The 22,721-nt window shown below is 49.8% G+C and overlaps 2 protein-coding genes across 7 annotated transcripts in view; one reads left to right on the forward strand and one right to left on the reverse strand.

Moving 5' to 3' along the window:
• GALNT6 (polypeptide N-acetylgalactosaminyltransferase 6) overlaps window positions 1-15,740 on the reverse strand; it is a 35,692-nt gene extending 19,952 nt beyond the window's left edge. The window contains exons 1-6 of one of the 6 annotated variants that reach the window (XM_082741363.1): window positions 15,595-15,670; window positions 14,535-14,622; window positions 8,429-8,551; window positions 6,615-6,700; window positions 3,097-3,689; window positions 1,171-1,343 (exon numbers count right to left, since the gene is read on the reverse strand). In XM_082741363.1, coding sequence (XP_082597489.1) covers window positions 1,171-1,343; window positions 3,097-3,587 — 664 coding nt within the window. In that variant the 5' untranslated portion in view covers window positions 3,588-3,689; window positions 6,615-6,700; window positions 8,429-8,551; window positions 14,535-14,622; window positions 15,595-15,670. Of the gene's footprint in view, window positions 1-1,170; window positions 1,344-3,096; window positions 3,690-6,614; window positions 6,701-8,428; window positions 8,552-9,974; window positions 10,051-12,843; window positions 12,991-14,534; window positions 14,623-15,594 lie in introns of those variants that run through there. The other 5 variants (XM_082741362.1, XM_082741365.1, XM_082741366.1 and 2 more) reach the window with 5 other exon arrangements.
• LOC309869750 (uncharacterized protein) lies at window positions 9,974-19,537 on the forward strand. Its single transcript, XM_082741368.1, has 2 exons — window positions 9,974-10,048; window positions 15,594-19,537. The coding sequence occupies exons 1-2, from the start codon at window positions 9,994-9,996 to the stop codon at window positions 16,388-16,390; spliced, it is 852 nt and encodes a 283-aa protein (XP_082597494.1). The 5' UTR covers window positions 9,974-9,993; the 3' UTR covers window positions 16,391-19,537.
• The last annotated feature ends 3,184 nt before the right edge of the window (window positions 19,538-22,721 follow it).

The following is a 22,721-nucleotide window of genomic DNA, read 5'->3' on the forward strand; positions in this document are numbered from 1 at the left end:
TGCCACCCTTCTGAGACAAGATCATTCTCCAGCTTAAACACCTTCAATGACTCACTTTTGTCCTCAATAAATACTCTGAGCACGGTGTGAATTTCAATTCAACATCTTTTTAGTGTCATTTCCTACAACAAACCTCAGCTTCATTCGAATCCAACCTCTCAATAGTTCACAAACACACCTATGTCTCTAGAACTCTGCTTGTGCCATTCTCTCCTCTGGGAATGCCCTGGTGAGCCTCTTCTCTCCCCCAGACAAGCGTGCTTCCATCCGGCAGCCACCGTGGGTCACCCTGGGCACACCACGCAGAAATAACACCTGGCTAGGGACCCTGCCGGTGCATCGCTCCCATACAAAGAATAAATTGGAACAAATGCTAATGGAGCACTTACTCAATGCTAAGTACTCCGTGGCGTGTGAATTATTCCCTTTATCCCCATTTCTGAGCCCTCGCCCATCATGTGAGGGGGTCAGTTGTCTTCATTTTCAGAAGAGGAAGCTGAGGTTCAGAGAGGGTAAGGATCTTGCCCAAGGTCACAGAGCTCGGAAGAGTCAGGGCTAGGGTTTGAGTTCCTGGGTGTCGTAAGCGGCCCTCTGACCTATGCACGTTGTTGGCCTTTACAGGGCAGCTCTGTCCCATTTGTCATTTGTCATGGTATCCCCTCCACCTAGGTCGATGCCAGGTGGGGTATTCAGTAGAAATTTGTGGAATTTCTTTAAAGGGTGGAAGCTTGGGTAGCAACTTCATTTACCTCTCACCAACTACAGCAAAGAGATCTTCTGAGGCAGACTCTTCCGAGAGCAGAAGAGTGCTCTAGCAGGTAGGAAATGGAGAAGAAGGCGCATCGCCACCCACTGGCCTGCCTTCTCCCACTATTTCTGACGGGGGGTTGCGCTGGGCAGCTCTAAGAGTCTCAGAAACCAGAACTGCAAAGCTTTGGGAGCTCACCGGCTGACATGGGAATAAGATTCGGCTCTGGGAATGTGGTCTATGTGGCCCCTGCTCCTACCTTCCTCTCCCTACTTTCCTTCTCCCTGCTCCTGGCCTTTATAATGAGCAGTGGTACCAGGCCACAGGTAGTGGGGGTGCGTACTCTCCCCAGAGGACCCGCCCTCCTTCCGGAGTACCAGGGGAGACAATGGCTCCCCCACCGGGGCCCCCTCCAGCCTCACCATCAGTGCTGGCGTCATCCACCAGTATGATCTCCTTCAGCAGGATGGCAGGGGCAGTGTGCAGCACACTGTACACAGTTCGCAGCAGTGTGGACCAGGCCTCGTTGTGAAACACGATGATGACGCTGGTGGTGGGCAGTGGAGGGCAGCGGCGGAACTTCTGGTCGACACATCTAGGAGGATGGAAGCATTGATACAGCTCTCCAGGTCCTCAGGAGCTCCGGGGGTACGAGGGCCCTGTCCACAGGTTGCCATCACTGTCCTCTGCTCTCCCATGCGGCTGGGAGGAGCTGCTCCCTGTTCCTGGCTCACTCTGATCTTCCACCAACCCTGAGCGTCTGCACAGGTCCTAGCGAACCCATTCCAAACCCCGTCTGCCCCACCGCTAGCTCCGTGCCCCAGCTTGAGGCAGAGGGCTCCCTTGCCCTCCCCTTGACTTCTCTTGTCTGCTCCAGGAGTTCCCAGGGCTGACTCTCTCTTCCTCAGTAATGTGTGCGCTGCAGAAAGTGTAATCCAATCTGGAGGTCCCCAAAGGGATGTAATAAAGGGCAAATTTGACATCTGAGAAAAGTGACTACAATTTCCGTACTCCAGGAGAGAAAAAGGCTCTTTTCTTTACAATTTACAGTGCTTCTCTAACCCATTTCCTCATTAATTCCCTGTAATCTGATACTATCATCACACACGATTTCCTGTGACCTTTTCTGTGTCTTCATCGGCTCCAGCTACCCTGAGGAGGTGGCCACACCGCCACACTCTTGACACTCCGCCTTGGCTGGGGGTAAGATGCTGAGAATCCTAGACCTCAGGGAATCATTTGGGCTGACAGTCTATTTTTTTCCCTCTCTCTTCTTTTTAAGATTTTATTTTACTTGTTAGAGAGAGAGAGAAAGAAGAAGAAGCAGGGGGAGCGGCAGAGGGAGAGGGAGAAGCAGGCTTCCCGCTGAGCAGGGAGTCGAATGCGGATGAGGGTCTCCATCCCAGGACCTGGAACCCTGACCTGAGCTGAAGGCAGGTGTTTAACTGACTGAGCCACCCACGCACCCCCTGACGGCCTTTCTTATCCCCCCTCTGCTGTCAGATTTCTTACGAATCCTCCAGAAATGATTCCCCAACTTCCTCCCCTGGCTGCCCTCCTGCCTGACACCCCTCCCTGCTGAGGAGCTCTTGAGAACTCCGAGTGGCCCCTCCATCTAGGACTTTGATACTTGGTCCAAGTCTGAGGACCCCTAGGTTCCAGCACTAAGTACTCGTGAACTCAAGAAAGGGGTTGCCATGTGAGAAAAGGCGAGAAAGGATCTAACTCTTGAGCTGGGACAGACAAAATCTATGACTTGAGGACAACGTGAGCAGGCCATGGCAGCCTCAGAGTGAGGCTTGGAGCTCAGAGATCTCTGTGTTGGTTCACTGCCCGGGGCGGTAAGTAAAAATGGCTCCACATGGAGGCTGGAGTGAATTCCTGGTTCTGTGGCCCTTCACAGAGGGAAGCCAGGAGGTGGAGGGATGGTCCTGACTATCCAGGCTCCTGTCCGGAAACAGCCCTTTCTCAACAGCTCAATGGCAGAGTCCCACAGGCTCTTCTTGGGCAGGCCTCTGCAGAGGGCGGGCCATCGAGTCTGCAATCTGGAATCATCCCTCCCATTTACCCTGGTGCCAGGTCCTGGGACCTGAACTCCTCCTTCTGTATCCTATCACCTTGGTCATTTTACTGTCATGGTCTCCCTGGGCCTCTGGCCTGACCACAATACCAAGGCCGAGGATAAGGGCACTGGTCAGGAAAAGAAGGGAGGGCTTAGAGGAAATCCTTGCCCATATCATACAATCACCAGCAGCTCTCTACCTGGCATTTGGCCCATGGCCATGACCGCACCAGCCACACCTAGGGCAGAACCCTGGCCTCCCCCCAGGATTCTGGGGGCTACTTACTCAGGGGGTCGAGTGTCTGGCCCCAGGGCCCTCTGCAGGGAAATCCGGTCACTGGCAAAGGCATTGAAACAGTGCTTCTTATAGCCTTCTTCCTTTTCCTGGGTCTCCAGGCGTGTCCACTTGTCCTTCTGAAATGCCTTCCCATCTGCCCCAGGGCTATTGGGATCCTGGGGTGGCCGTTCCCAGAAGGGCTTCAGCTCAGCTGGAGTGTAGAACCCAGGCAGGCAGGACTGGTTTGTGGAGACGGGCGTCTCCTGGGGCTCGGGAGCCCTGATCTGGAGCTTGGGCATCGAATCTCGAAGGTTGTTCACGGCCCCCAGCATGAGGTCCAGCACGTGATCCTTCTGGCTCACCAAGGACTTCAGCCACGGTTTCTCAGTGGCCTGCTCCGTGCTACTCACATCCCTGTGCAGGATGAAGAGGAAGAGCACAAAGGCACTGCCCACCATGGCCAGGCGCAGGGGCATGTGGCGTCTGCGGAAAAGCCGCATCCTCAGGGCCCAAAGGGGACCCTGGCCGGGTCAGCCCGAGTGCTGTGCCCAACCCTGGAAATAGCTCGATAGGTTGTAGCAGCCACTCCTTGGGGCCTCAGCCTGAGAAGGGAAGAGGAGAGAGAGAAATGAGCCAAGGCAGCAGTGTGGAGGGACTCTGGGGGCTTGGGGTTTGAGTCCCGGCTCTGTCCCTGAATGGTGACCACACCTCGGCCCCATCACATCACTCTTCTGTGCCTCAGTTTTTTCTAGCCACAAGATGAGGAACCAGACTCAGCATTGCTCTCCTACTCTGAGACTGACACCCACGGATCTGGGATTACCAAATGCCGAAACTCTGTGTGAAGAGGTTTAATCGACATAACGGCTTTGGGAAATAATGTGACATTATCAAGCAAAATTTTAAAATGTGCCCACCCAGGGGTGCCTGGGTGGTGCAGTCGGTTAAGCCTCTGCCTCTTGGTTTCGGCTCAGATCATGATCTCAGGGTCCCCGGATGGAGTCCCGGGTTGGGCTCCATGCTCTGTGGGGAGCCTGCTTGGAATTCTCTCTCCCTCTGCCCCTTTCCCTGCTCTCTCTCTCTCAAATAACAAATAAACAAATCTTAAAAAAAAAAAGATTTTACTTATTTATTTGACAGACAGAGATCACAAGTAGGCAGAGACACAGGCAGAGAGAGAGAGAGAAGAGGAAGCAGGCTCCCTGCGGAGCAGAGAGCCAGATGTGGGGCTCGATCCCAGGACCCTGGGATCACGACCTGAGCCGAAGGCAGAGGCTTTAACGCACTGAGCCTCCCAAATAAACAAATCTTTTAGAAAAATTATGAAGAAGAAAAAAAAATACACACCCAATGACCCTGCAATTTTACGCCCAGTTTTATATCCCAGAGAAACTCCTGGATCTATGAGCCAGGAGGCGCGTACAGGAAAGCTCTGAGCAGCGCCAACTGCAACAGTCCAAGTTAGAAACACTCCATGTCCACCGACAGAATGAACAAGTGAGAAATACCCACAGCACGGAGAACTCTACAGCAGTGACAAAGCATGAGCTACCTTGACAAGCAGCTGCATGGGACAGTCGCCAGGACCAGACAGGAGGCCACAGCAAGATACAAACAGGATGGGGCGCCTGGGTGGCTCAGTGGGTTAAAGCCTCTGCCTTCAGCTCAGGTCATGATCTCGGGGTCCTGGGATCGAGCCCCACAATAAAGCTTATTGGTTAAACACTAGATGTTGGTGGCAAGACACCTGGGTACAAATCCCTGCTGAGCAGAGAGCCCGCTTCCCTTCCTCTCTCTCTGCCTGTCTCTCTGCCTACTTGTGATCTCTGTCAAATAAATAAATAAAAATTAAAAAAAAAAAGATACAAACAGGATGCACCCACTTGCAGAAAATTCAGAAAACTGGGAAACTAATGATACTGTTTTTGAACACAAAAATGAATGGGTGGTCAAGCTATAAAGAAAAATGAAGGCGGTGGGGAAACCCTGAAGGAATAATAAAACCAAAATTTCTGGGGAGGGAAGAAAATGTGTGGGAATGGCGGTGGCTGGTGGAAATGGTATTCTCTACACCCTTACATGTATTTTGCAAATATTTTTCTCTATCTACTCATATTTAATTAAAGAAAAAAAAATACCTGAGGTTCTATGACAACATCTTTCAGGCAGAAATGGGATTACGTGTTCACCAGCTTCTACCCTTAGGCCCATAGTCGCATAGCTCAAAGGACGAGTGCAAAACTTTCTGTGGAGAACTCTGGGAGCATAAGGTGCTTTTTTTTTTTTTTTTTTTTTGTTAAAGCTTTTATTTATTTATGTGAGAGAGAGTGTGTGTGCACGTGGGGGTCAAGGGGGAGAGGCAACGGCAGAGGGAGAAGCAGGCTCCCCACTGAGCAGGGAGCCCACTGAGCAGGGAGCCCATTTCGGGACTTGATCCCAGGACCCTGGGATTACGACCTGAGCTGAAGGCAGACACTAAACCAACTGAGCCACCCAGGCGCCCCTGGAAGAATAAAGCTTATTGGTTAAACACTAGATGTTGGTGGCAAGACACCTGGGTACAAATCCCAGTTTTGCCCGTTCTAGTAACAATAGCATCTACTCTTAGGGTTGTTGTAAGGATTAAAGCTCAATGAAATAATTCATGGAAAAACTTTAGCAGTCTGTGTACATAGTAATTTCTCAAAAAGTGTTAGTTTCCATTGTTAGCATCTGTGTGTCCCTGGGACAGAGCAGGTCATCTTTCTAAGGCTCCATTTCCTCCTCTAGAAAGTGGGGGTAACAAATACTTAATGCACAGGGTTACAGTGAGGTAAAATCAGAGATGACGTCTGCAAAATACTCAGCAGCGTGCTGGGCACATAATAAGCCCTTGATAAATGCTATCAATTATTCCTATTATTATAATTAATAAATCCCTGCTCAGCTTCCCAGCAATTATCCTCGAGTACCTGGTCCTTGGCCAAAGCCACATTCATTACTGGTGGCATGTCTTGTTTAAAAGTAATGCCGGTTGAGTTACTTAATGCTGTCATTTAAACACGCAAGCTCCTTCCTGCCTGTGGAGAGAAGCCTGGTGTCTGGAGTCACTTGGATCTGGGGGAGATGGGCCCACTGTGATCTCAAGAGGGAACAGGGCTAGACATAGGGTTTTCTTTTATAACAGTGGATTCAGTAGCATTATCAAAAGTCAAAACAAAATCTCTCTGAGCCACTATTTTGTATCAGGAGTCGGGAGAGGAAATGTGTTCGTTCTGCTAGCACTGGGAACACCTGCTACGTGCCAGGTACTCTGCCAGACAGGTGTGTTAAGTGGGAGCTTATATACAGAATTAAGAATATTCAGGTTATGACCTGCTGAGCAAGGAGGCACAAGCCACCCCCACGGGATTGGCAGGTCGCTCCCCCAGCATCTGATGTCCCACTTAGGGGAAGTGAAACCCATGGGGTCATTCTGACTTGAAGGCCCAGTTTCAACACACCCACACAAAGGAAGAAGCAGAGGTACAAGACTGATTTGTACTTACCAGTCCCAGAAGGGAGGGGGCGCAATGAGCCGGGGGAAAGGCTGTCCTCAGTTTGGGGCCACCTGCAAGCGGGAGACAGAGAGCACCTATACTCAAAGGTGATTGGGACAGAGGTCAGTAACTTTGCTTGGGCTTAACTCCTAAGTGATTATTTTAAAAAGGTGCCCCGCTAAAAGCGAAGTGGGAACTTTTGGCAGGTGTTCTAAACTCAAGTCCTTATTGAAACGTCCAGACTCTAGATGTGAGTAGGATGATCATACTTGATAAAATGCCAAGGCAGCAACTCCGAAGAACAAAGTTGTCTTTCTCAAAACTTGTTTTCCTTATCACAAGGGGAGTAGACAGAGATGAGCAAGTACAGCCCTCAAGGACCATAGACTCAATTGGAAAAGTCAGATTTTTTTTAATTGGAGTATAATTGACCTGAGAAGTCAAATTTTATTTATTTATTTATGTGTTTATTTAAGATTTTCTTTATCCATTTGACAGAGAGAGAGACAGTGAGAGAGGGAACACAAGTGGGGGAGTGAGAGAGGGAGAAGCAGGCTTCCTGTGGAGCAGGGATCCCCATGTGGGGCTGAATCCCAGGACCCTGGGATCATGACCTGAGCCAAAGGCAGATGCCTGATGTCTGAGCCACCCAGGTGCCCCGGGGAAGTCAGATTTTTAAATGGAAATCTCCTAGGGAGACAGGCATCCTTGATGCCCAGGAAGAGAGGACACAGAAAACTCAACAAGTGCAGAAGAGTGTTGGCAGTGAAGAAGTCCCTCGGTGGGAGGTGCCTGACCTGAGCACTCACCCACAGGAAGGAGCTGGCCAGGCAAGGTGAGTGCATTTCAGGCAGAGGGAATGGCACAGACTAAGGTCTAGAGGCAGGAGATAGCACGGCCAAGCAGAGAACTGCCCGTGGTTTGGTATGGTGGGAGCATGAAGACAGGAATTGCTGAGGACGGGCCTGGAGAGGTGGCTGCAACTGGGTCATCATGCCAAGGAGTTTGCCTTGACCTGAGGTATGGGAGCAACAAAAGCTTAGCCAGAGCCCAGCATTACAGGAAGACAGTAGGCCAGCTGGTGGAGGGTGTCTAGGAGATGGATCGGACTGGCAACTGGATGGCTAATGGAGAGGGGTTGGGTGGGGGGTGTGCCTGACCCAAGATAGTAGTGGTGTGGATCAGGAGGGAGGATATGGTGCTAGGAAAAGTCCCATGGGTGATGGGGTGGGAGAACAGCTGGGACACAGAGGGACAGGGAGCAATAGGAGAGAATTCCTTTTCCTAAGAGAGTTTAAAATCTAGTTGGAGAATAAGAACTGCTAGCGCTGGCTCCAGGTAGCACCTGTCCAAGGAGAAGATGGGAGCAGGAAAAAGAGCTCTCACCGAACACCCTTTTGCACTTTGAGCCCTGATGACATTACTTCTTCAAGAATTAATAAAATTAAAACTTAATAACAGCACAGATGGGAAGTGCTAAGTTGAAAGAGGTAGATCTCTTTGGGTTGGAAGAAGCCTTCAAGGAGGGAATAAGGATACAGTGGAGAGGCAGATTTTTGCCCTAGAGGTTGAGCTATGCTGGGCCAGCACAAGGCGTTGAGCTAGACACCTCCTCAATTCTGGAACTGCGTCAGCTAAGCACAAATAACAGAGTCTGAAAAGTGGGCGGTGTTTGCCATGACAGTGTTGAACCATCCTGCAGGCTGCACCTTCCCTGATACTTTCTGTCTACCTTCCCACTCCAGCAAGAAGGGGAGCACAGTCAGAAACAAAGACCTGGTAAGAGTTTAGTTACCAGCTGCTGCCAAGTGTTTGCGACTCACCTCCTCTAAGAAGTCCTCCCTGATTGATTCACTTAGAATCACCCAGATCACTCCAATTCCCTTGTCCGGGCATTGCCTCGTGGTCCTTTGCAGTGGGGCTCACCTCTGCTCCTTTTATTTCCCCTGGACAAAGAGACCTAGGGTTAAATTGAATCCTTCCAAGCTTCTGCTCTTTCAATCCAGCCTGCCTGTCTAAGCCTTGCTCTCTGGAGACTGCAGTTCCTCAAGGTACTAACCACATCCTGAAATGAAACGAGACACCTGTGATTAGCTGTGGCCGTAAGGAACGAGGTCTCTGTTTGCTCAACATGTGAGCAATAAGAAAGAGCCCAGCAGGGCGCCTGGGTGGCTCAGTGGGTTAAGCCTCTGCCTTCAGCTCAGGTCATGATCCCAGGGTCCTGGGATCGAGCCCCGCATCGGGCTCTCTGCTCAGCAGGGAGTCTGCTTCCTCCTCTCTCTGCCTGCTTCTCTGCCTACTTGTGATCTCTGTCTGCCCAATGAATAAATAAAATATTAAAAAAAAAAAAAAAAAAAAAGAAAGAGCCCAGCAGAAGGGACACATAATCGGATGGAAGCCAGAAGACTTTGGGATTCAGGATTTCTGGCCTCTGCATGGGAGAGTCCCAGAAGTGTGGTTAGCAAGAGTGGGGAATCAGCCCTCCACCAGCCTGGTCAAGGAGTAGTCCCTGTTGTATGTATTACTTGGTCAAGTTCACAGAATTCTCCCCCGCAGTGTCTTGTACAGCTCCCCCACATTTGAGCTCCCACACCTGGCCTCCAGGACCACTGGCAAACGTGTCCATAGCCCTCACCCACTCATTCCCCTCCTGCTACTGGTGAGGGGAATTCCCAGTGCTTTTTCCTCCAGCCATGCTTGGCATTGCCACACATGAACCATCTTGTTTCAGTACCGAGATGATGCCAGAAATCCTCTTCCTCCAGGAAGCTTTCTTAGGTTGAACAAATGGGACCTGCCCCTCTGGCCTCAATAGCCAGAACACAAGCTTACTTTCTGTCACTGAGGTTTCACCCAGCTCCAGGGTCTATCAAACTGATTACAACTCACTGTAGGATTGTGTACTAAATTTAAAGTGCTGCAAATCAGCATGAAAATATTCTTTAAAAGATGAGAATAGAGGGGTACGTGGGTGTCTCAGTTGGTTAAGTGTCTGCCTACAGTTTAGGTCCTGGGGTCCTGGGATTGAGCCCAGCATCGGGGCTCCCCACTCAGCAGGGAGCCTGCTTCTCTCTCTTCCTCTGCCCCTCCCCTGGCTCTTGCCCATGCCCACACTCTCCCTCTCTCAAATAAATAAATAAAATCTTAAAAAAAAAAAAGATCAGAATAGAATAGAACAAAAAAGAAAATGCCAAAGTGGATCACATGCAATATGGGTGCTTTTTTTTTTTAAATTTCATATCAGTTATTAGATATACATATGTAGAGTGTACCAAAAGTCTTAGCAGTTTTAAGCATTAATAACTTCAGAAGTGTAAACACTATAGACTCAAGAACATCACTTGAAAATTTTATTAAAATTTCTTTTACCTGATTTTTATGAATTCTGATGAACAAATTTTTATTTTATGCTTGTCTCTGCCCATTAGAGATGATAAACATGTCCAGATACAAAATGAAAAGGAAAATTTTGTTGTTTAAAATTTGTAAAACTGGGGCACCTGGGTGGCTCAGTCATTATGCATCTGCCTTCAGGTCAGGTCATGATCACAGGGTCCTGGGATTGAGCTCCTTCTATGGCTCCCTGCTTGATGGGAAGCCTGCATCTCCCTCTCCCACTCCCCCTGCTTATGTTCCCTCTCTCGCTGTGTCTCTGTCAAATAAATGAATAAAAATCTTTAAAAATAAAGTAAAATAAAATTCATAAAACTCAATAAAAGTGAAAGAAATGTAAATTCCTACATTTTCAAATGATGCTTTTCTGTCTGATTGCAGAATTCATACCTCTGATGTGAGTCAAGTGTAAAAGCGCCCTAAGATTTTTGGGATACCCTTGTAGGTGAGTTGTCACCACGTCTTGCTGTAAAAGGTCTTTCTTATTTTGGCCCAGTCACAGAAGTTGAAAGCCAGTGACCCAGTGCTGTCCCTCCTTTTTACATTATAGCCTCCTCCAAGAAGCCCCTTCAGATCTCCCAGAATTCCTCTCTCCACCCTCCTGTCCCTCCTGTGCCAGTGCTTCCACACTGGGCTCCTCACTGCCCGCCTCAGGTTCAAAGGAGTCTGTTCTCTCTCACCCCTTTGTGAGCGCCTGGCCAGAGAGGCAGGGTGTTTTACCCGTTTTGTCTCTTGCAAAGTCTAGCCCAGGTTTTTCAGGGAGTAGATATTCCATAAATGCTTGTTCAAGGAGATGAAGCCCAAGCGGTTCAAGTGAGCTGTTCCAAGCTACAGGGGTAAACGCTGGCTTCACTAGACGATATTTTGAATGCTCTTAGAGCAGCAAGCATTTGAGTTCCGTGACACTCTGTTGTCACACCCTCGGCAGGCCCCTTTGACTGGGTCTGTCCATGAGTCCAGCGCCCTCCTCTTACAGGACAGGCCAGAGGGGTTAGGTGACTTCCCTAGTATCACACAGCTTGTGGCTCCCAGAAGCAGATGCCAGTCTCCCAATTCCCAGGACACTGCTCTGTTCTCATATTCTTACCTCCCTCTTGGAGGTCACCTGGGTGGGTGGGGACTGGGTTAGGCTCCTGTGAGCCTGGGGCCAGGCTCTTTTCCCCAGTCTCCCCACCACCCACCATGCCACTCTTACACAGCCCCGCCCCTCCCTGGCGCCTGCCCTTCCCCAGAGCCTTTAACAATGACAAAATTGTAAGTTCCAGGCAAAGTTTCAGCTTCCGTGACAACCCGAGTCACCCACCCCAGAACACGCCCTTGCCAGCCAGGTGGCCTTTTTGTAACAAAGTTTCTGTTTATCTGCTAAGCTGCTCACCTCCGGGAGACGTGGCAGCCAGGAAGTAAGCAGCCGACACCACCACGGGGATGTCTGCTCAAGTTACTCAGACTACAGCTCAATTACAGGTTCTTCGAAAAAGTGATGACTGTCAGACCGATCTCACTGAGGGCGCAGGTGTGTGGAGCGAGACATCATGCTGGGGAGGGGCAGGTCAATTTCAAGCCACTGGTCTGGGGAAGGAGGGGAGGCACCGAGAGGCCCTTTGGGGCCAGAGGATTCTTTCTGTGACCAGCACTTCTCCATCAAACACAACACTCATTCCACTTCCTCTGTTCTCAAGCTTAGTGAGTTCTCTCCTGCAAACCCCTCCTCCCACCCTCTCACCCTTTTGATTACAGAATGCTGGGAGGTTTTCACTTTCCTTTTAATTACACCTTCAAGACACTTCAACTTTTCCTCAAGATTCAGGCAGCAGGACTGTGGCCTATTTCCCCAGAAAGATGTACTGAAAGTTATTTCTGTAGCTAGTCTCTCCAGTTCTCCTCCCCCCTCCCCCCCTCCCGACCTTGGTATCTAGGTTCATTTTATGTTTGCATAACATTTTAAGCCAAAGTTACCCACGGATATTCCATTGAAAAACGCAGCCCAAATTTGCTCACAAGGTACGCCTAGAACAGTGCTTGGCATGTAGTCAGTGCTCGATAAAGGTTTGCTCATTTATTCCAAGTCCGCAAAGACCACTGAAAATCAAAATAATACGGGACCAAACAAAGTTCAGCAGCTCACAGGTTTTTCACTGGAGGACCCCAGACCCGTTGGGTCGGGTGCGGCAGGGATGGGTAACTGTTCTCCAAAGGAAGGCTCAGAGACTGCTGGCTCCTCCGTGCCCAAGTGGGGTAGGGGGAGAACGGAAGCGGGGAGGAGTGGCCCCAACCGTATTCCTGAAGGCAGGGCCCCAGATTTGAGGAGGGGGTGGTGAGGGGGTAGGGCAGAATAGTGGTTTTCCTTCTCTCCTTATCCCATAGTTTGCTCCCCGCGGTAGGACAGCTACCCAGGACCACCCACACTCAACTTGCCAAGCCCTGGAGCTTAGGGTCTCCACTCCGCCCCCTAAGTTGGTGGGTCTTCCCAATCCTCCCCCCTTCCCGCGGTCCCCGTCCCCAGCCCGGAAATCCTTGAAAAAGCTCCTGCTCCTGCCCCACTCCCAGGCACCTCCGGTAGTTTTCAGTGCCTTCTCAAGGTCAGGTTCACTCCACGCCCACTCCCAGGTCCTGCTGATTCATTCCCTGCCTCCTGGATCCTCCTCTTCCTCTCTCTCTCAAAACCGTCATCCCAGACCACATCCTTATCTCCCCACATCTGGAGGCTCAGCAGAAGCTGCCTGCCAGCCTCCTCTGCCTCCTGCCCCTCTCCCTTCCACAATCTGAGTGGGTCTGTATTTGATCCGTAGTAGAACCCTGGCCTAAGCAATGGACTTCCGGTTGTCACTCACCCTCCCTGCCTTACCTTTTCCTCTTTACCACCTTTCCCTTATATTCTTGCTAAACAAGCAGTGTTCTTTTCTCTTTCAAATTCTTCCTCAGACTCCTCCCCTCCTCCAAGAAGCCTTCTTAGACTAAGGTGCATTGGTCCTGTCCTCAGGATCCCCCCGTGTATTTGTTACTAAGTTTCACCGCCCACACTTCCCCCCCTGTGTGGGACTTCCCCACTAGATTTTGTGAGACCGGGAGAACCAACAGGTCTAGACTCAGATTACCTAGATCCTGTTCGCCTTCTCCTTCCCTGTCTTTAAATTTCCTCATCCTCCATCTTTGGCCTCCAGAATGCTTTTTCCGACCAACCCACCTAGCCTTCTCAGCCCCACAGCATCCTACAGCCCTGAGGAATTTGGGCCTGCTATTCCACTGCCTTGGTCCGTCTGTCCTTTGTTTTCTGTTAGAGGTAGAGCTGAGGATGAGGATTGGGTTTCTTCCTTCCTTCAAACCTACCGAGGGCTCAGGACCAGATTGCACGGAATACAGGAGAATAACCTGGCCCCATGGGGCTCTCAGGTGCCACAAAAGAGTCTTCTAACCGTCCTCTTTCTCCCCAGACTGAACCCAACCTTGTTCACTGTGTGAGCCTTTTTACACAGCACAATTACAGCATTGAGCTCAACACAGAGACAGGCACTGCCCTGCACTTGACCTCTCATTTATTCAAACCCTCACTCTCATTCTCATTGAATGAGAGCGGACATTTTGGGCTTTCCCAGAGTGGGACAGAATGCCGTGTGAAGGACCAAGTTCACCCGCATGTCTTTGGCATGGCCCCTTGCTGGCTCCCTCAGGTACACAGACACGGCCTCTGACCCTCAGCTTCACTTCCAGAGCTGAGGAGTTCTGTGTGAGCTGAAGGGGGCTTGGGGCAATACCACCACCACGTTTGATATCACTACTCACCCTGGCAAATCAAGTGACCATTATCTTTTCCATTCTACAAGTAAGGTAACCGAAGCACAGGGAGGTTAAGCAACTTAATCAAGGTCACATAGCAAGGAAGTAGCAAAGGTCGGATTTGCACTCAGTCCCAGGTCTGTCCAAAGCCCCCTCTCTTAACCATGACACCATGCTGCCTCTTACTTGGCTGTTGCTTGGAGCTTTACCAAAGCATTTTCATGGATACCTTCTCATCTGCTCCCCACCCAGGGAATGTTTATGTGATTTGGCCAAGGTTAGACAGCTAAATGAGAGACAGAGCTAAGTCAGCTGCCTCGATTTACGATGCCCAACTGCCTCCCAAGTTCCTAGGGTTAGCTACCCCTCCTATTCCTGACTTCCATTCTAGGCAATGGCTACCGGGACTAAGCCTATGGTCCTATGTCCTGAACCGGACACCTGAACTTGGGCTAAGATGTTTCTGATCTCAGAAGGAATCCAACATGCATCAGCACCTCCCCTTTCCAGGCGTGAATTATTCCATGCTGCTCTGGATGGGTATGAGCTGTCCTGTCAACTGCGGGCAGTGATTACCAAGAACGAGGCCATTTCGGGCAGCCGGGGGTTCCTTCATGGTTCTACTGGCTCCAGACTCCCTCTTTTCTTTGACAGTCCCACCCTTTCCGTCCCGATGCCCCTGGAAGTAGTTTTCTGCGTGCCGTGATACTGGCTTCTGCAGGATAATAGGAACCAAAGTATATTTCAAACCCCTCACCTTACCTTGTCCGTGAATTTGTCTGTCTCATCCTTTTCACCCTTCCTCTGATGGGTAGGGATGGGGCTCATGTGTTGGAGAGGTGAAAAGCGCCTGTGCAGTGCATACACATCTTTGGTAAAATGAGCAGAAGCCTACACATCTCTTTAGTGGTCTAGAGTTGCTAACCTCATCCAGTGCCTGTAAACTGCATTTGTGGGGTCCGGAGGGACAGTGTTAAAACCCTGGGGCTGTTGCAATGGGCGTCAGCCAATAGAGGGGTCCGTTTTAAGCTCTGCTGACAAACTGAGCCCCCCTTTCAGCCAGACACACATAAGAGCCCTGTCCTACCCTCTGCAGAAGTCAGAGTCTGGGATGACTTGCTCTGGGGGCAAGTAACAAACGGTTTTTCCTTTCAGTTAGCCTGGGGCTTGTCGGAACAAGTGACGGGGAAATCGGGAAGTTGGTGACAGTCACAGTCATGAACACCCATGAAACTCCCTTCCCACAATGCCACACAGCTCCCACTCCCAAAAGGCCCACGACACCAGAGAGAGGTCATCTGAGACCCTATCTCTACTCAGGAGCAACGTGGCACTGGCAGGAGCATATCTCTATGAAAGATTTCCTGTACGGAGCACATGGAGTGGCCCAATCTGGGAAGACGGGGAACAGAAGGGATGCGGGAGCACGGATGGGTAAAGGGAAAAGGCTGTAGAACCCTGGAGGGATGGCTACGGCTTGTCCCTCTCCTACCTACTCCTCCAAGTCCCAGAGGTCTGAGTCCTTCATTCATCTTCAAAGATGGAGGGGGCGGGGGTCCTACCGAGGGAGGAGCTAGAGGCCACCACGACGGAATAGGAGCAGTCTGGCCCAACCCCTTCATTTCACTACGGGGGGTGGTGAGGAGGAAGTGGAAGAGGAGAAGGTCGGCGGAGGAGTGAGGTGGGGAGCAACGACCTGGTAGACGCGAGCTCGAGTAGGGGGAAGTCCCGAGAAGCGAGAGAGCTCTGCGTTCCAGGCCCGGGGCGGGGGGAGGTCGGTCGAGGGGGCCTGCGAGGGTCGCCGGCTGCTTCGGTCACTTACCTGTCGCGCCAAGACAGAGCCGCAGCCGCTCGGCCGCGCGGCTCGCGGGTTTCCCGACGGGACGTCCTGGAGGGCGAGGGCGGGGCCGGGGCGGGCCCTGCACAGCCACTGGGGCGCGCCCTTCGCGCCCCTCCCCGGCGAGGTGCGGGCGGCCACCCGGCGCGCCCCAGAGCGCTGCTGCGGGCGGCGGAACTCCGGACTACGCCTAGGGCCGCCGGGAGGCTGGCGGCCGGGCGGAGGGGGCCCCCGGCCCCAGGCATCCTCCACCCCACCGCGGCTAGGAGCCAGTCCTCTCCAGCTTCTCCAGATCTCAGCCCACCCGGGGTGCAGTCCGGGCGGCCAGGCTTTCCGCGCCGAAGGAGATTGGAGCGACGTCGTCACCCCAAAGACGAGAGCTTTTAAGCCCAGCCGCGGGCGGCGCGGAGCAGCGTGTGCAGGGAACCGCGGCGGGCGGCGCGTGGGCTCAGAGCGCTGGGAGCCGCAGGGCAGCGGCGTTGGAGGGGAGGAAGGCGGCCGGCGGGTGAGAAGCCCCGGGGCTCCGTCCCAAGTTTGCTTCTCACTGGCGGGGTGGTCTTGGGCAAATGAGTCCTCCCACCCATCCGACGACGAGAGCAGGTGGCACCTGCGTGCCGCGGACCCAAAGAAGGGCTTCGTCCGCCAGGTCTCTAGTATACCCCCGGGCCCAGCAAACACTACGGTTGTTAGCCAGAATATGCGTGGGGGACGGCTGAGTGCACAGCTAGAGTATGGCTTTAGGTGTGGTTCCCGGGCCAGCAGCGGCATCATTACCAACTGATGCTTTCTAGAACCGTAAATGGTTGGGCCTCAACCCAGATCTGAATAACACGAAACTCTGGGGATGGGGTCCAGCAATGTGCATTGTTAAAAGAGCTCCGAGTGATCCTGGTACCTACTCAACTTTGAGAACCACTGAACGGGTAGTGGCAGGGCTAGAATTAGAATCAGTAAATCCAGTGCCGAAGCCCGGGCTCTGAAGTCTCCCGCCATAGCCCCGGGCTGCCCACTGCTTCTCTTCGACTCTACAGTTCTGGGATGTCATCTTTTAGGTCCTTATCTCAGCCCTCGAGGAGTAATGGGGGTGACTACAAGTAGATGGCAATTTGGAAATTTTCTATGGTAGAAGCTTAGACCACTGATTCGGTTTTCCTTTTTGCGTTATTAAATGCGCGTGTATTTCTAAGTCTCTAAGACGAGGGAGCACGTGTGTGGGTGGGTAAATCTGAGCCAGGAGACTGCCCTCACATGAACTGGGAAGGGCAGAGAAACCAACTGGGGGCTCCACAGTTGGCCTCAGGGAAGTAATCTTATTTTCTAATCTGGGACCCCGAGGTTGGATTGAGCTGTTTATTCAGAAAGCCAGAGGTTTTCTGGTGACGGAGTCTGGAGAGAGGAGGCAGGCCAGCGGAGCCTAGAGAAGACCTTGCCTGGCTACCTTAGATCAAGGGGCCTAGAAGGACGAACTCTCCTCAAAGGAGGAGAAAAGACAGGTGTCCATAACACCAATCCCTCCATGCCATGCCCAGCTCCCTTGCATTCACACTAGACTCTCTCTGGGGTGTAAACTCCTGAAGAGAGAGACCTTCTCCAGAATTTACCCGGATCATCCCTTTTAGCCCCGTTACAGACCCTCACAGCTCCAGCTGCTTCCATTCTTGTCGCTGGCCTTTTCAACAGCTGTCTTACTCAGACAGAGGGCATTTCCTATGGAAGATTGTGGGCTGCTGCACCTGTTTTCGCTTCCTGGGGGCTAGACACTCCTGTATGGTCCGAGCCTTACAGTCTTTGCTCAGCCCTTTCTCCAGCTCCCCTCTAGGACCCTTGGGGTTGTGTGATCCCCACCGGGCCCTTGAGCTTTAGTCAGGACCCATCTTGACCTGAGGGTGACAGGGGAGGCTGGACTCAGCCTCCGATCTTCCCCAGGTCCTGGCAGAGTCATGACCACCAACCCTAGCCTGGGGTTCCTGAGAGGGTGGTGTCCGGCTTCTCAAGGAAGCTGCATCTGTCTGGGTTGTGTGCTCACGTTCCGGAAGCAAATTACTCATCTCATTTCACTTCAGCTGACTCAAATTTTAAACATGACGTTGAGTCCTTAGAATAATTAGCTTCCTAATTTGGAGGGGTTATATGGAGTGTAGGATATGTGACCTGCCCCTGATGTGTCATACACCGGGCTGTCTGCTAGCTGGAAGGACAGTTTGGGCTCCCTGCCCTCCACTCCACTCCAGGAAGGTCTGGAGGTGAACCACAGCACAATGGTGACCTCAGCCTGTCACTGACGGCAAGCCACTTAAAAATAATAGTTTTCTTGAATTGAAGAAGTTATATCGGCATGTGGTCAAAATTTTTTTCAAGCACTGTAAAAAGGAAGAAACATTTTCTCCCTCCCTAGACGTTTAGTGCTCTCCAGAAATCATCTGTGCATATGCATGACCAAAACCTCTCCCATCATTAAGTTCTTCTGCAGAACATGCCTGAATTCCCTTCTCCTCGAGAAGTCCTGTGCATTTCAATGTTTTCTCAAAGTCTTATTTTTATTTCTTGGTTGTTTTAGATTTTGTGTCTCGGTGTTCTAGGGGGTTTCCCCATAAGGCAGGAAACGTGGTGGGGAACAGATCGGTTGAAGCACGTGAGACAAGGGCCGCTCTGTAAGTCTATTGACATCAGCTTTGGTCCTTATCAAGTCTCTTCCTGCCACATGTAGTCCCAGAGGAGGGGACGCCCAACTCTAGATGGGGCAGAAGGAGGGAGACTTGCCCATTAGGCTGAGATGCTGCCTCCGCTGAGTAGACAAAGTTTACAGAGGAAGCTGCTGTGAGTTTTCCAGGCAGGTGGTTGTGGGGATACAGCTGGCCTGCCCGATAGCCCGCCCACCCTAGCTATCATGCCGCCCCACCTCCACCACCCGCAGGTGGCTGGCCAGCAGAAGGAACTGAATGCTTTCCTTGAGCTTCTCTCTGTCCCCTTTCTTATCTGGAAAGTGAGGTTAATGATGCCTAGTGTTGTTGTAAAGCACGAGCAGATAACTGATGTGAAAGTGCGATAATTTGGTTCTCCTATGACATCTGTTTCTTTTCTTTACCCACATTTCCCCTTCCTCCTTCTCATCGAATTTCTCTCAGGCCCCAAAGAGAAACCCTCAAGGCAAAAAATGTTTTAGGAACCCAAGCGGAGCTGACCCAAGCTCTGCCATAATCTACCTCATGCATTACAATTCACTCACCTCGGTATGCCTCAATTTCCTTACCTGTAAAATGGGTATAAATATTATTTTTATTATTGAGCTGTTAGATTAAATAAGTAAAATGTTTAACCCAATGCCTGGCACACAATAAGTGCTCAGTCAATAGTAGAATGTTAGCCACTATCATTAGCTGTTTTCCTTCTTGTTCTACCATTAGCGAAACGACGGGGAAGCTTACCCACATGCCAGCATCCATATGGGGTAGGACACAGAGATACAATGGTAAATAAACCCATCTCTCTGTTCAGGACACCCACAGTATGGGAAGGGAGGCCGATAAATGTACACATGTACACAAACCATTTTACAAAACGGTTTTATAAAAAATGATCTTTGTTAGTGAGACAGGAAAAAAATGTAAAAAGATCCAGGACTAGGGTAAAGTGAGTGAGGTATTAGCCTTAAGTGCAGAATTGAAGGGGACACTGAAAATCTCAGTAATCAAGTAATATTTAGTGTAATATTTTAATATACCCAAAGTAATGCAAAAGCTGTGTCTTGGACAAAATATCAACAATTGTTTTTTTTGAAACATTAGAAATTTTAAAATAATTATTTATTCTTATTAAACACCAGATTTTTAAAAAAATATTTTATTTATTTATTTGACAGAGAGAGACACAGCAAGAGAGGGAACACATGTAGGGGGAGTGGGAGAGAGAGAAGCAGGCTTCCTGCCCAGCAGGGAGCCCAGTGCGGGGCTCGATTCCAGGACCCTGGGATCATGACCTGATCCGAGGGCAGACGCCCAGTGACTGAGCCACCCAGGAGCCCCAAAGCACCAGCTTAATATTGCAGAAAATTTCAGTTTATCCTTTAACAACCCCTTCTTCCAACTCCCAACCAAATTCTTGAGAAAAAGCTCTTAAAGAAAAGATACCCTATCTTCTCTCTTCTGTATAAAATTTTATCAAATAAAGCCAAAGACCTGTGTATATCTTGCTATAAAATGCTGCCCATGGCTGTGGAGATGGTGTCTGCCCAGGCTTCTTTTCACTATCCAGATCCTAAGAGACTCTTTGCTCATGCGGAAGAAGGAAAAAAGCGCATGTGCCCCATACACATTTTAAAATATGTTTTTCAGTGTTATTTTTTCTAGAACATTAAAATCATTGAAAAATTGAGAAGTAGTGTATTAAAACTCACATAATTTTCAGTTTAAATATTTAATTTATACCAAGAGAATTTACTATGATCTCACGTCAGTGGAGGCTAATTAAAATTTATTTGAGATGATTCCCTGGTCAAAAGAAATTGTCATACATGACATACTCTCGGGGTTCCTGGGTGGCTCAGTGAGTTAAAGCCTCTGCCTTGTTGGCTAATGGGTTAAAGCCTCTGCCTTCAGGTAGGTCATGATTTCGAGGTCCTGGGATCAAGCGGGGCTCAGAGCCCCGTGTCAGGCTCTCTGCTCGGCAGGGAGCCTGCTTCTCCTTCTCTCTCTGCCCTCCTCTCTGTCTACTTGTGATCTCTCTCTGTCAAATTAATAAATAAAATCTTAAAAAAAAAAAAAGACATTCTCTCAGGGGGAAGTGGAATAGGAAAAACATCAGATTTTGAAAACATCACTGATAAGTTTGCTTGCACCAAAGCCAGTTTCCTTTCCCCTCAGGCTCCCATTCGCTCAGCATGGCCTGAGACTGGGGATTGGGCAAAGAACCCGATGACAATGGAGCAGGGCATATGAGAGAGAAGGATTAGAAGAGCTGTAGGGGTGGGTAATATAGTATGTATTGTTTTCTCTAATTATTCAAATGTCGTATGTCCAACATATAAAATTTTGAAAATGCAGAGAAATTACAAAGGCAAAAAATAAGCTATTCAGGATACCTAAATGTAAAATGTTCTGTTTTTTTTTCTATGTATATATAATTCACATGCACATATGTATTTTTTATCAATTCTGAGATGCACGTTTTTTTCACTTTTTAACATTTCTGAGATCAGGATGTACTTTTTTTTTTTTTTTTTTTTTTCACGTCAGATGGGTAATGTGCCGAGGTCGTAACAAGGTTTAAAGGGTGGCACATGTCACACAAAAGCGTGAACACCCAATCATCATGCTTATGAACTACAAAAGGATCCAGGATGTACTTTTTTTTAAGATAGAGAGAGAGAGAGAGCTGGGTGGTGAGGGGCAGAGGGAAAGGGAGATAATCTCAAGCAGACTCCCAGCCAACCACAAGCCCAATGTAGGGCTTGATCTCCCGATCCTGAGATTATGACCTGAGCTGAAATCAAGAATCAGATGCTTAACCACCTGAGCCACCCAGATGCCCGTAAACCAGAATGTATCTTAAGTTGATGATGTCATAATTTGAATGAGGTGATGGCTGAGTGGTGGGTCCAGGAGACCCACTTGTATTGAGAAGAGGCTGTGATGACTACTTTCTGTGTCAACCTGACTGGGCTGTGGTGCCCAACTGTTCAGTCAAACACTAGTCTAGATGTTGCTGTGAAGGTATTTATGGATGTCATTAACATCTATTAAGTAAAGCAGATTCTCCTCTCTGATATGAGTGGGTTTCATCCAATCAGTTGAAGGCTGTAAATGCAAAGCCTAGGTTTTCCTGGGAAGAATCAGCTCTCCCTCCAGAAACCTTGCCTGAGTTGCCAGTCTGCTGGCCTGCCCTGTGGGTTTCTGACTTGCCTGCCCCCACAGTTACATGAGCCAGTTCCTTAAAATAAATCTCTCTCTCTTTTTGTATATCTCGTTCTGCTTCTCTAGAGAAGCTGACTAATATGTCAGCCATGCATGAGGTGAGACTGTGGACATTGGGCAAGTATGAAGAATCTGCTAGAAAATACAGCTTAGGGTGCCTGAGTGACTCAGTGGATTAAGCCTCTGCCTTCGGCTCAGGTCATGATCTCGGGGTCCTGGGATCGAGCCCCACATTGGGCTCTCTGCTCAGCGGGGAGCCTGCTTCCTCCTCTCTCTCTCTCTCTGCCTCTCTGCCTACTTGTGATCTCTCTCTGTCAAATAAATAAATAAAATCTTAAAAAAAAACCATCTCATGAGCATTTAGGTGCTTTATTCTTTCCAATTATTAAAGTTCTCTCTTGCAAAAGGTACACATAGATCCTGGACATCCCGAGTGCTTTTAAAGAGAAGAGTCCATAGTCACAGTTTGCCAATCCTACGTGATTTTCCAAGGAAGGAAGAACTATTCATTGTAACATAGAAGGTGGCTTCTGTTATACAAAAGGAAACTGACCAAGCGTCCCCTGGAATAGATAATATGTACATCAGCAACTAAAATATAAAAGACCAAGAAATCATTTTAAGAACTGTGCAGACTGGGGTGGGAAAACACCAGAAAAAAAAATCTGAGTGTCATAAAATAGGGCCTTGAATAAATGGAGGGACTTGCAGAAAGTAATGGCAAAGGGGCACCTGGGTGGCTCAGTGGGTTAAAGCCTCTGCCTTCACTCAGGTCATGATCCCAGGGACCTGGGATCAAGCCCCCACATTGGCCTCTCTGCTCAGCGGGGAGCCTGCTTCCTCCTCTCTCTGCCTGCCTCTCTGCCTACTTGTGATCTCTATCTGTCAAATAAATAAATAAATAAATAAATGAAGATAATGTCAAAGACCTCAGACCCCGGCATCACAGGCACCTGTTGAGCTTATGAACTGCTCACTTGTAAAAATGAGGGGGTTCCTAGTACCCTCTACAGCAAGGGACAGAGAGGGGACACCGTTACCTGTGATATAGTCTGTGGTGTGCTAGGCTTCACAGAGGCTAAAGATGCCAGCATTTTCTGCAGTAAATGGAGCAGAAGCCTGGACAAGTTGGGTCTAAACCTGGAACAAGCTAAAGTGGAGCTTGAACCTAGGACCCTGAGATCCAGAGTTGCATACTCCTTG

The sequence above is a fragment of the Mustela nivalis genome (genome assembly GCF_964662115.1).
Source record: "Mustela nivalis genome assembly, chromosome: 7".
In the NCBI taxonomy this organism is placed as follows: Eukaryota; Metazoa; Chordata; class Mammalia; order Carnivora; family Mustelidae; genus Mustela; species Mustela nivalis.